This window comes from Melospiza georgiana, chromosome Z, assembly GCF_028018845.1.
Source record: "Melospiza georgiana isolate bMelGeo1 chromosome Z, bMelGeo1.pri, whole genome shotgun sequence".
Lineage (NCBI taxonomy): Eukaryota > Metazoa > Chordata > Aves > Passeriformes > Passerellidae > Melospiza > Melospiza georgiana.
This window is the reverse complement of record NC_080465.1, coordinates 46,039,996-46,052,659: the sequence shown is the minus strand read 5'-3', so window position 1 is coordinate 46,052,659 and position 12,664 is coordinate 46,039,996. Positions and strand designations below refer to the sequence as shown.

At 36.4% G+C, this 12,664-nt stretch overlaps 1 protein-coding gene across 1 annotated transcript; it reads right to left on the bottom strand.

The window, feature by feature from the left end:
• Positions 1 to 3,371: 3,371 nt before the first annotated feature.
• SREK1IP1 (SREK1 interacting protein 1) lies at positions 3,372 to 12,454 on the bottom strand (the record flags this gene model as incomplete). The annotated part of the gene is made up of 5 exons (XM_058044550.1): positions 3,372 to 3,971; positions 6,288 to 6,366; positions 8,587 to 8,727; positions 10,303 to 10,350; positions 12,244 to 12,454. Coding segments are annotated over 5 exons (669 nt in total), but the record flags the coding sequence as incomplete, so codon positions are not given.
• Positions 12,455 to 12,664: the final 210 nt, after the last annotated feature.

The following is a 12,664-nucleotide window of genomic DNA, read 5'->3' as shown; positions in this document are numbered from 1 at the left end:
GTTCTTTGACGAAAACAAAGTTTCTACCAATTTTCATCCTAAATCTACTCCTGGACAATTAATAACATATATAATGTGTTTCTCCCAGGTCAACTTTATTCTTTGTTAAAATTCTCTGATGGTCAAAATTCTGCCATGATATTTTATAAACTATTATGCTAGATTAAAGCCTCAGGAAAATACACAGTACAGACAAATAAGGATTAATCATTCCTTCACAGTACACTTTCTCAGTGGGACCAATATTTAGCTTACACAGAAAACTAAACCATATCTTGAGTACATCTTGCTGAAGTTTAAATGAACACTACAAACAGTCTTTTTCAGATTTCTCTCCTTTATTGCTAGTATTTGAACTATAATGTTGCTTTTCTAGATAAACCTGTTCTTCTGGTCTTCTTTCTCAAATAATTTTTCCTTTTTCCCCCTCCTAATCTCTTTGGTTTCTTTATTCTTGTACCTCTTGTTTTCTGCTACCACCACCTCATTTCGTGTTTTTACCTAAATTCATCTTCATAGACTGTTACACTAGAATTTCTTGTGAGTAGTATAAATGTACTGGCATTTTTACTACAGAAGCATTTTTGACATAGTTTTCTCTATTTACCCTTATTATTACTTTCTGTGATTTGCATCTTAGAATTTCTGTTAATGCCTTTCTCAGGTACTATTGCCATGGGGCAGAGGCATTGTAGTAAGAGGCACCAAGTGTGTCTTTGCCCAAGAGAGTCTGTGATGTGTGGTAATTTTCACAAGGCTGCCTAAGACATGCCAATGCCAGTAAAACCTTTTAGCATCTTCAACACTGGCTCTACTGTGGAGACTTTAGAGCACAACTCAATCATCAGTTCAGTGAAAAAGTTGGGCATGTGTGCCATTCTGTTTTGCATACACAGAGACTGTGTCCTTTATTGACTGGGGAGAGATGACGTGAGGAGTTGCAAAAGATGATCTAAAAATACATCCCAGGAGTTCCTAGAACTGATTGTTACATGAAACAGATAACAAGCACCATGTCAGATTCATTACTCATGATACTTTTCAGAAGGGCCTGCAGCTATGACATTCTTTCCTGCTGTCAACTACAAAAGCACTGAGTAAATGCAGAGTTCAATATGCATTATCTCAGCAGCTTAAAGAACATGCCTGTAAATGTTATTAGTCCATTCCAAGTTCACAGCTAGATGCTGCAATTTTTTCTATCCATAATTGCATTATTGCAATTCTGAGCTATGATTCTTCAGTATGACTTATTTTTGAAAGGAAAAAGAAGCCAAAACCTTACCGTTATAAAGCTGCATAATAATACTGCATCACAAAGAATTTATTTTTTCTTTTTGTTCTACGACTTAAGTACCTATGGCTAAGACTTTTTGTTTGTCCGTCATTTATGCCCCCTTGCAGAGTGCACAAGAACCAACACATACCATTGAAAAGAATACAACAAGAGGAACTGCAGGAAATATTCAGGAAGGAGTCCTGAAAACAACACAAGTTGACGCTACCAAATGACTAAATCTTTAAAGTAATATTCCTACAAATTTCAATGGTAGTAGAGCTTGTAGTGGTAACACCGTTGCCTTTTTGCCCAACCTGGAAATTAAACTTGAGATTTTAGTAAGGAGGTAAAATAAAAGGCGACCTTTATTTGAAGGCCTTCAGGAGCAGTTATGGAAAGATACACACAAAAGCCCACCCCACCCCACAGGGGCGAGTACATTTTTATAGGTTTTAGGAAATTAGCATAACTGATAAAAAGTACTAATTAGGACAAGTGGTGACACAATTCCCCCCAGGTCAAGCCCCTTCTCTGGAGCCCCCCTTCAGCATTAGTTTTACTTTTTCCATGAGAATATCTCAAAGAGTTGTTCTCAGCCCTGGTTCACAGGAAGAACCAAGATACTACCTTGTACCTGTTGGGGCTTGGAGCTCTGGAATTATCTTTCTGCTTAGGGAAAGGCCATGGAGAACTGCAGGGAAAACTAGCTACTAACACAATAGGTGACAGTGTTACAAATATATGTGTAAAGAATACAGGGAACATATAAAAGGAAAAAAAAAGGCAAAACCCAAATGGCATGAACACAGGAAACGAATATTAAATTACAATCAGTGATGTACACACCGCTGTCCTCACACCGCAAAATTATGCTAGTAGCAGGTAAAAGTTTTCAGAAGTTTATGAAGATGGCAAGTATATTGTTAAAATGCCTCTAAAGACCATGAAAACTACTAAGCACGGAAGTGTAGTTTTGGCAGAATTTAAAGAGAAAAATATTCTTGAATTGTTGTTCAATGATGCTCATCTGATATGTATTAAAAATAGGGTAATACCTGTTAAACAAAATTATTTGTGTTCAAAGGAGCTTTCAATTATTCTAGGTACATTGAAGAAATGTATGTGCTCTAAACTGTGAAAGAGTGAAAGGTTTTCCTTGGAGTCTCACAAGTTGCAGAGAATGCTGAAGCTGTAGCTTTTGTGCTGTGCATGGTATTTCCTTTGGCTATTTGCAAAACAAGAGCTTCCTTCAATTTCAATTCAGCTGTTCCAGGCCTCGGTGCATTTTACAGCACAGTTTGTTTCCCAGTTTAGCAGCTCAGTTGCCAGTGTGCACATTTTTTTTCCACTACCTGGGAAAGATGACTGAAGGAAACACCAAGTATCTGCTTTTGTTTCCTGTGCCTATTGCCGAAGACTGATTTGCATTTTTCAGAGTCTATTGTAAGGCAGGTTGTTGACTCTTCACTACTCTATGCATTTGCCAGGCCCACGCCACATACTACTCACATGCTTTATTCTTGTCCTTCTTTCTGGAAATAGGCATTTCATTCTGTATCTGAGATAAGCTGACAGGGAATGGCACTCTTTATACTGGCATCACCTTTGTATTGCAAGAGCTTTGGAGGCTGCAGAGTAGCAGGGATGCAGTCACTACTATTTGGGGCCTGTAGAACAGCAGGAGTTATGCCAGGGTTAGCTTTCAAAAGTCTGATTCATGCAAAGTGAAGCTAATAACAACTGACATGAATGAAGAAACAGTTTATCACCAGAAGTCTTGTTGTGACATCCGAACCTTTACATCTATGTCGAAGATGAAATGGCCATAACATTTTGTAAAAGAACAAAACCCAAGTAAAAAGGACTTAAAAAATTGATAGCTTTTGCTTGCTTCTGTTTATTTTCAGCTTGGTTATAGTGATCCTGTCAAAATAATGTGTAATTATGTTTCACAGTCTGTGACTAGATCAATTTTAGAAGATAATTTTGAAGGATTAATCTTTTATAGCTTCTCATTGCTTATTCTTCTCCTCTCAGGACCAGAACACTGATTCATATTTGCACTTACTGATTAATGTATATAAACAGAGCCTGTTGTGTAAAACATACATTTATTTAAAGGGTAATAGAAAATCTTACTTGAATTTACAAATTTGATGTAACCATTCTGACATTAAGCATATTTCAGTTAATATCTTTCTAAACAAAAGCTTGTGAACTGAAATTTACCACATCCTACTGTAAAGGATTTCAAACACAATCACAACTGAATTAAGAATAAGGTGAAGAAGTAGTTGCATGGTTTAGTATGAATAAACCTGAAATAGAAAAGCAGGTCTTTTTCATATAATGGTCCATTTAATGATCTGATGCACTGACGTATGCTAATAGATTTCTCAAAAAAAATATATCCCATTTTTAAACAGCACTGCAAAGCATAAATAAACTTGCTATGAAAGGAAAATCATCTTCTCTGCAGAAGCAAAAGCAAAAATAGACATGTCAGTCACTACTCGAACTGTCTGAACTGTTAGAAGATGAACTTTTTTCCTTTCGTCTCTTCTTTTTCTCCTTTTTATGATGCTTTCCTTTCTTTGATTTATGCTTTTTCCCCTTTTCCTTTTCTTTTTTGTGTGATTTTTGTTTTTTTGACTTTGGCTCATCCTCTTCTGCTGAACTTGATGAGGAAGATCTAGTAAAAAAAATGCAGATCAGTATGTAATTAAAGAAGGAAAATTACACAATAATAATTTAAGGTGTCAGAATGTTTGTAATGTCACAAATTGAATTTGGTGTAGAATTTGTACAGTAGCATCCACTGGAAAGCTTATGATATCTGAGTCTGCATGTTTAACTTAAATGATTACTTTTCTAATACAACTTTCATGCCACAAAAGCAGTATGTTTATAATACAGATAAAAAATAATGGAATAGGCAAGTTGTGTGGGTTTTTAGTTTTTGAGAAAAGAAAGACCAAGAGAACAGTCCATCAAAAAATAAAGTATGACAACAAGGTAGAGCTTCTGTTTTTTAAATATCACATGATCAGTAACAATGCTAATTAATGCCTTCAGATATATGTCTCTGATGATGCAAGAATCTGAGAGAAATTGTTATGAAAAATTTTTATGTACTTGCAGCTCATACTATGGGTCTCCAACCAGCAATGATGAGTGATTACATACAAAAATAAACTATGAGGACAATGAGTCATTAAATATTCATGAATGCTAAAGAGGGGAGTTTTATGCTATTGCTTACTTGATTAACTATTACTTGAATGTAAAGAAAACTGCTATAGATAACTATGTAGTTGTTGGCTTTCGCTATTATATATGGGCTTTTGCAAATTACTTTGATATAGTACAGTTTGTAATCTCTTTTTAACTGCTTTTTATATAGTATAATTTATGTAGCCTTTTATGGGCAATACCCTAATCCCTGTGTACATTGTATATTTTAGTGTGACAGATACATATTATAGTTTAAGCTTTCACAAAATATTGAAATAGAGGCTATGTGCTGTATATTATAACATTGACTTTTGCAGAAGTAATTGTAGTTGTGAAATAGTAATTAATGCCTTTATTATTTTAACTAATTGACAATGGTGAAATAGCTAATATTAATTGAAAATACTTGTAAAAATGGCCAAAACATCTGTATGATAAGATAACATTGAAAAGAACCAGGCAAATAACACTGGAAGAGCAAGAAGAAATCTACCACCGATCCTTTGACTATTAGTAGCTGTCAAACCACAGACCAGGGGGCCTTGTGAGAAAATAAAATACAAGACTCTCTAAGTCACATCTGCATTGTGGCACATACTCTAAGATGTGGCCAGGAGTAGAACTAAGCTAAATAATTCCTGGAGCCCGTAAACTCAAAGGAACGTTTAATCTTCATGAATTATGCCTTTGACCAATGCAATGAAAAAGTATGTAACAAAAGTTGTTATAGTTAACCACATGCATCTGGCTACGGCTGTGCACCCAGCGCTGTTACTTTTGCTTTATCCCTTATTAAACTTTAAAAAAATTTAAAGAGTAAGACTTGTTTATCACAAAACTGACAACCAGATTGACTCTTTTCTCTTCTACTTCTTCACAACTGTAAGGGCTGTCTTCAAAAGTGGAAGTTTAAGCTACACAATGTAAATAAGGAAAAAAAATGCAAATACAACAAGTATTAAATCCTGTTTCTTTGATTTGGAGGGACATCTTCTTGTGGTCTTCATATACATTTTACAGTTTATACCTTCCAGTGCAATTCCTGGCATATTGTCTTATCAATTATCTTAACGACAAAACATTAATTTCATCTATAGTCTCACTTTAAAAATGGAAAAAACCTCAAAAAACCAAGTCAGTCCACAGGCCAGAACTCAGATTCACAATACATTGGGGTATTAGGACATTTTCCTCTGAAAATGGAGTAATACTGTTTTTAGGCTTCTATGTTAACAGGTACACTAACACTCAACACCTGTTCAGTACTAGAGAAGTTTCCCTTTTGGTAACAGTGAGTTACTCAGAGCACATGTGTGTGCCTGCAGGTGTGCTTACACATGCATGTCTGCACACAAAGAACCCTACAGTCCCTGAATTTCAGAGAGCCTTCTCCGCGCTGGCTAGGCTGGGGACCAACCGCACAATCCTCCTGACTTGTTCTTTTCTCATCACAGCTTGCCTAGAGTTGGACGGTCAGGGGCAGTTCTGCTTTCTCTGATCTGCAGCTTGCTAGAGCTTTCAAGACTCCTATGATCCTGACTGCACAGCAGAAAGCCTGTAACTCCACCACTAATTTAAGAACATTTACCTTACCATTATTTTACCATTACCTTACCATTAGTCAGTTCTCACTGGAAAACAGAAAACTTTTCAAATGGAAGAAGTACTTGCAAATAATGTTGCATCAATAGAAGCAATATTTCCTGACAAAACACAAGTATCAAAAATATTTCTAAAGCTGTGTTTTGAAATTAAAAAGGTGTGTGAAGGTTACCTTTTCCTTGATCTTTTTAATTTTGTTTTCTCTTTGCTTTTTCTTTTTTGTTTCTTTTTTTCTTCCTCTTCATTTACATCTATAGGTAGAAAGTTAAAGTTTAGAAAACACTTGTCTGAATTAAGATCAGCATTAAAAAATAGCTTCAATGGCAATGTCAAGTTACTACAAATTTCTTGTTAAAAGGCTTTCTTTTCCTTTCCCCAAATTTTGGTTTGTATAGCAATTTCAGAAATATATTGCAGTAGCAGCAGGACTTTTATACACAACTTACATTGTATTGACACTGATCTATGCACTAAGAATGAAGGAAGGCCTGTAAAATGTAGCAAAAAGACCTTTTCCTATACATTTATACCAGATTCAGGTTTTCATATCTGTTCTTTATCACAGAAAGGGTGATAAAGCACTGGAATGGTCTGTCCAGGGAGGTGGTGCAGTCACCATCCCTGGATGTGCTAAAGATTGGATGTGGCTCTCAGTGCCATGGTTTAGCTGAGGTATCAGGGCATGGGTTGGACTCAATGATCTTGAAGGTCTCTTCCAACCTAGTCATTCTGTGATTCTTCTGTATTTTAACAGTTTTGACATTTAACATACATGTCCAAGTCTGAAAACTAGAACAAATAAAATAATATTCTGTCAGGCATCCCTGAGTTACTTCCACACATCCCTACTTCATGCTTCACAAACAGCAATGCCATAAGTGAGACACATTTGAGTTAATTGTCAATGTACTGCCTACAGAAACCAGCAAAAGACTCTCCCCTCATCTGGGGTTGTGTCTGCCCCCTGCCCTGATGCTCTGCAGTGTGATATCATGACTTCACATTTCACTTACAAGCAATGTTTTTATGACATTGATGAAATTTCTGACCTTAGATTTTTATATACCAGTTCAAAAAGTACTTTGAACTCTCCAAAAGGCCAATCTACCACATAAATACACATTCAACTAACAGGAAAATACTGCCTTTACAATTTATCCTTAAAAAAGATAGCCAATTTTGAGTATTTCATTTTACTCCTATGACCCTTTCCATAAAGTCTGAATGCTGGTGTAGTTATTCTGCTGGTGTAGTTATTCCTTTGCTACAATAATCACAAATCATTGGTATGTATGTTATGGAATGGAACTTGAAATAATTTAGTATTAATAAAAGAGCAAACTAGCTTTGGAGCAATGAAAAAACATGAATGATAATGAGTGAACAAGCAGTATTTTTTAAAGAAAATAGTGCAAAATCTTGAGATGAGAAAATGGCAAAATTCCACCTGGATAACTGACAGATACACATCTCCTTACAATATACACAGCAGCCACAATTTGCAAAAGAACATATAATAAAAACAGGAAGATTAGAAGATCAAGTAAACAGCTGTTTTTTCCTGCAGATATCCATCTTCAATAAGCTTAGTACTGAAAAAAACCCAACCTTTGCATTCAAAAGTACATAGTAAGTGGTAAGCATTTTTTCCAAAGATACTTGTTCCAAGAATGTACCATTGCAGTACCAATTCAACAATCTTGATAAACAGCCCATCCATTTCTTTTAAAGTGTACAACTAACTATACGGTTCTATCTGCCCCTTTTCCTTTCTAAATAGCATCTTCAGTAGGAACTAAACGTCAGCACATACGAGAGCAAAAGAACAAAACATAATGAAAAACAGAAGGGCTGAGGAGAAGAATGTTCATTCATTTAAAACACGCTGAGGTGAAACTCCCCTTCTTTCTCAGGTGCACAATCTCTTTTGAGTCCAAATTCAAATGAACTCAAGTATCTGATAAACAATTCATCTATTCTTATTCTGACAAGGAGTTGATACTTAAGAGCTTCCAAATATAGAACAGTACTTCTCAAAATATGAATGACTGAATTCCAGTCTACTAGCTGTTTCAGTAGAAATCCTACTTAGAAACTGGAGAGAAATTCAGGTGTCATATTTCTCAGTAGTTAGAAGATGTTTAAACTACATGTCATAATCAAAAGATTAACTCGGAACACTCATGTTGTTTTCTTATAAGTAGCTTCTTTGTAAAAGATTAATTAATCTCTTGTATTTAGGAGCCCCTTTTGAGGTATTCCAAACAGGTACATTAATAACTCTAGAAGGAAATAATCATAATACTAAAAGAGTGTGTGTGTATCAAACCTCTGAAGTCTAAACACATAAAGTAAAAGACCTATTTTTAAATCACAGGCTAAAAGAACTAAAAGCAGTTGTGAAAAAGGATAAAATGAGAGTCCCTGCACGTCAGAAGACTATTATCCAAAACCCACAAAAAACACCTTACTCTTTTTTTCACGCATGGCTTGTAATCTCTGCAGTTCCTCTTCCTCGCTGTCCTCACTGCTAGTGCTGCTAACGTCTAAAACAATATCTCTTTGAGGATCTACTCGGAGGAAGTTTCGACATTCAAACGTCAGATGACCAGCTGAACAAAATAAATATACAGAAAGAAAAATTACACGTTATCAAAAAAACATCAAAAACGTTGATTTTTGTATTATTCAGTTTTGAGAAGTGAAAGGAAAAAAGGCAGGCTGTGATCTGTGAAAGGGGCAAGAGAAAGCTTACTTTGAAAAACTCTCCAAGAATTTGACAGGTTGTACAAAGCACTATTCAATAGTGCTTTACAGCCTCTCTCCTATTCTGCTAATTTGAAGATTTTTTCCAACTTTAGGTTCTATTTTTTAATGATATTATGTATTTCTTAAGAAATTACCTAAAAATACAGCATGAAATATTTCAAAAACTACAGTCAGTGTTGCATTGCTTAACTCCCTCTAGTGAAATTGTAGAATCATATTTGCCCATGAGACATAATCTTTAACAGCCAGTACTTAATACTGAATAAACTACTGCCTGACCAGTATTTTTAGTTTTCTAAGTTGCATCTTGATAATCATGACCAGCTACAAACCTTGTGTTGAATACACCCATTGAAATAATTTTAAAAAGTGAAATTTAAAAAAAAAGGAAGATATGGTTTGGGAGACACATTAATCCAAGTAGTAATTGAAATAAGCTCATGTTCTTAGTAAGGAAGATAACAAACTACCTACACCTTCAAGACAAAGATTTTAGAAACATATAAACATGGATCATATGGTATGACTACAAATTTTCTTCTCTTTCAGAAACCTTCTGATACTTGCTGCATGTAGAAAGAAAGCACTAAATCTGTATTTATATCCACTTTCTTTGAAAGAACAGATACACAAAGCAAGTTATTGACAAAATTTGTTGCAAAAGCCTGAAGAGAAAGAATGAAGAAATTTTTTTTCCCAATGTAACACTCATATAAAAAACCCAAACAGCTTAACTCACTGTGCTAAAAGTTCAAGACAATTCAGTACAAAACAGTGTCTGTTCATCCAACATTCTAAAAATAAGAGTCAGTGATTAAAAATTTGAAATCTTCACTAAGACCTGTCTCCATTAATCAGGAAAGTAGCCACAGACATTTACAATCAGTGTATAATCCAAAGCATGAGCTAAATGCCAACTGCAGAACCTGTAAGCAATAAAGGTAGCTGTTTCCTGAAATGTAAAATGCACACAATAGTATTCTCTTAGAATAAAAGTTTATACAGATTTTAAACTATTTTTTCTGGTGAATTAGATTGTACTTAACTTCAACTGAAATGCCTGCCTCTTGGCAGTCAGATTCAGAAGAAGCACAAGTGCACATCTCAGTATATATAAAAAAAGATGCTTTCATTTCAAAGTTTCTCAAGTAATTGCATTGAAATGTTGTACATATGAATGTAATAGCATAATTTTTTTGCAGAGACACTCAAAGAGCATTGATAACTGTGAGAAACCAGAGAACAAACATGAAATAAACAGAAGAATGATAACATGGTAATTTAAACTGACAAATGCCTGGGGAACAAGGGAGAAGAATACTTCTTTCCTTTTTTCCCCTCTCCTCAAAAGGCAGTTCCAACCAACACCATAAACTGAAGAAAACACTGTAACTTTAAATTACTTATTACAGACTTACGGTAGCCACACTTCTTGCATCCAGCTCTGATATTATCCTTATTTCCTCCTGAAAGAGAAAATTTCACCAATTAGGTGTTGCTGAGGAGAACCTTCAAGTTTCTTTCAAATGTGGCTTGATAATGTCAATACACAGCCACAAGTGATCACCCCTCACGAGTATTAAGTACACCAAGATCTCTTTAAAAAACTGCATTTCTAAGGCTACTTCTCTGTGCAGTAATCTACCAGAACACACTTGACTAATTTAAACTGCTAGAGATCATTTGGTCTTACAATATTTATTGCCAAATCCTAATTTGATTTATTGTGACCTTTCCACTTGTTTAGTTACAGTATGAACACAGTAATAGGCATCTAACATTCCAGTGATCTGTAGTACGCAATATAAATTCTAGTAGTGCAAGGATGTTCACAGGTATTCACTGGAAACTCTGAAGTGATTTATATTTAAATAACAAGAATTGACTTAACAAGGCAATTAAAAAGACCAAACCAAATCAAAAATCAATCCTTGAAAACAAAGAAGGAAATTAAGAAGTCAACAAATTGTTAAATTATTCTGAATTCAGACAACATGACCAAACACAAAAAACGCAAGAAAGCAAATGTGTAAGAAAGTGAAGACAGTAACAGAAAAGTTTGGATTCTAAACAGGGAGAAGGATCTGAATAATGCAAATTTTAGGTATCGAAAGTGTGTGATTCTGCCATGTGAGACAACAGTTAAGTTAAATGGACACAGTAGGACACAATGCAGGAGAAGCACCAGGGATTTACCCCACCCCCCAACAGGTCAATCTTAATTTTTATAATTTAAGCCATTGGTAATAAAAGTGACAACTGAATTCCCAAAATCAAAGGATGCCATTCTATCTCCCAACTGAACACAGCAGAAACACCCCAGCACCTTAAGCAGTCATATACTAGCAGAAACTGAGTACAACAGTCCCATTAATTTAAACTATGACTAACTGAAACAAGCACTGTCTTTAAAAAATTCTGCTCAAAATAACAGAAACCTTCAAACCCCAAGCTGAAAAAACTACCTTGGAAACTTGGACAGCTCAGGTGTATGCCTTAAAAGAGTGTTGGAAAGCCAAGCAACAAAGATCCATATATTCCATTATAATGGATTATTTTCTGCAGATCCCAAACCCTTAATATTACACATCCCCTTCAAGGTCAGCAGTGTTCAGGTCCCTGTTTTGTGACATCCCTTTGTTAGAAGGACACCCACGAGTGAGATATGGAGGTAGGGAACACAGAAGAAGAGTCTCAAAATAAAAATCAAAAGCATACCAATGCCATGTCACATCAGAAAAACAATCAAACCAGCATTTGCTTGTTCACTACTCCTTGGGACTAGAAAACAAGATCACCCAAGCCACCTACTTTGTCCTAATTTTCTGAAATATTTCTGAGTTAACCCCAACCCCGTTGCATAGCTGACCCAAAGGTAAAGAAAGATTTGGTATTCCAGCCAAGGGAGGTCAGTACAGTCAAGTGCACCCTACAGAAATCTGCAGTGTAAGTCAGGATCTCCAAAAGAGACACCCAGCAGATAACAAGAATGCAAATATTGTCACCAAACATTCCTACGAAATTCCTAGGACTGACATTTTGTTATTGTTTTAGGCTTTAAATAATAATGTTAGAAGCAAGGGTTAAGACTAGATGAAATTTTAGCTGACTAAAAGCAAACTCATTGCAAGAAGCTTCCTTTCTCACTCCTTCTTCCCTCATCTTAATTCTCAAGACAATAAATGGCACAAAACTAAGGACGTCATTCGTTCAGTGGAGCATAAGACTGAAAAGAAAACCTTTAGAAACTTTTGAATGCAAACACGTCTTCCTCAAAACTTCCTTCTAGAATGGGAACAAGCTTCTGAAGACCTTCGTTTCATCAGAGAAGCAGACCACCAGAGCTCAGGCCTGCTCACCTGCTCCCGAACCACTCACTCCCGGTTTTTCAGGGCAAGAAAGCCCTACGGAGCAATGGCAATCGCGTTCAAATCGCGCAGGTGTTTCTGCCTGCCCTGACTCACAGGCACAACCTACTGGGACACAAGCACTAACCCAGAACGGCAGCGGAGGAGAAAAGCCCAGACAACCGGCTAACCTCAGAGGAGGCCATGAGAACGCAGCGCTGGGTCACACAGGAGCTCGGGGAGGGGCCCCGCAGCCACAAGAGGAACTCGCCCGCAGCGCTGCCCCTGCCCAACGCGGCCACGGCCCCATTCCCATCCCCATTCCCATCTCCATCCACATCTCCATCTCCCAGCCGCTGCCCCCGGCAGCGCGGACTGGAGCAGTGCCTGCCGCCCTCCGCACGCTCAGCTGCGCGCCGTCCCCGCGCAATTG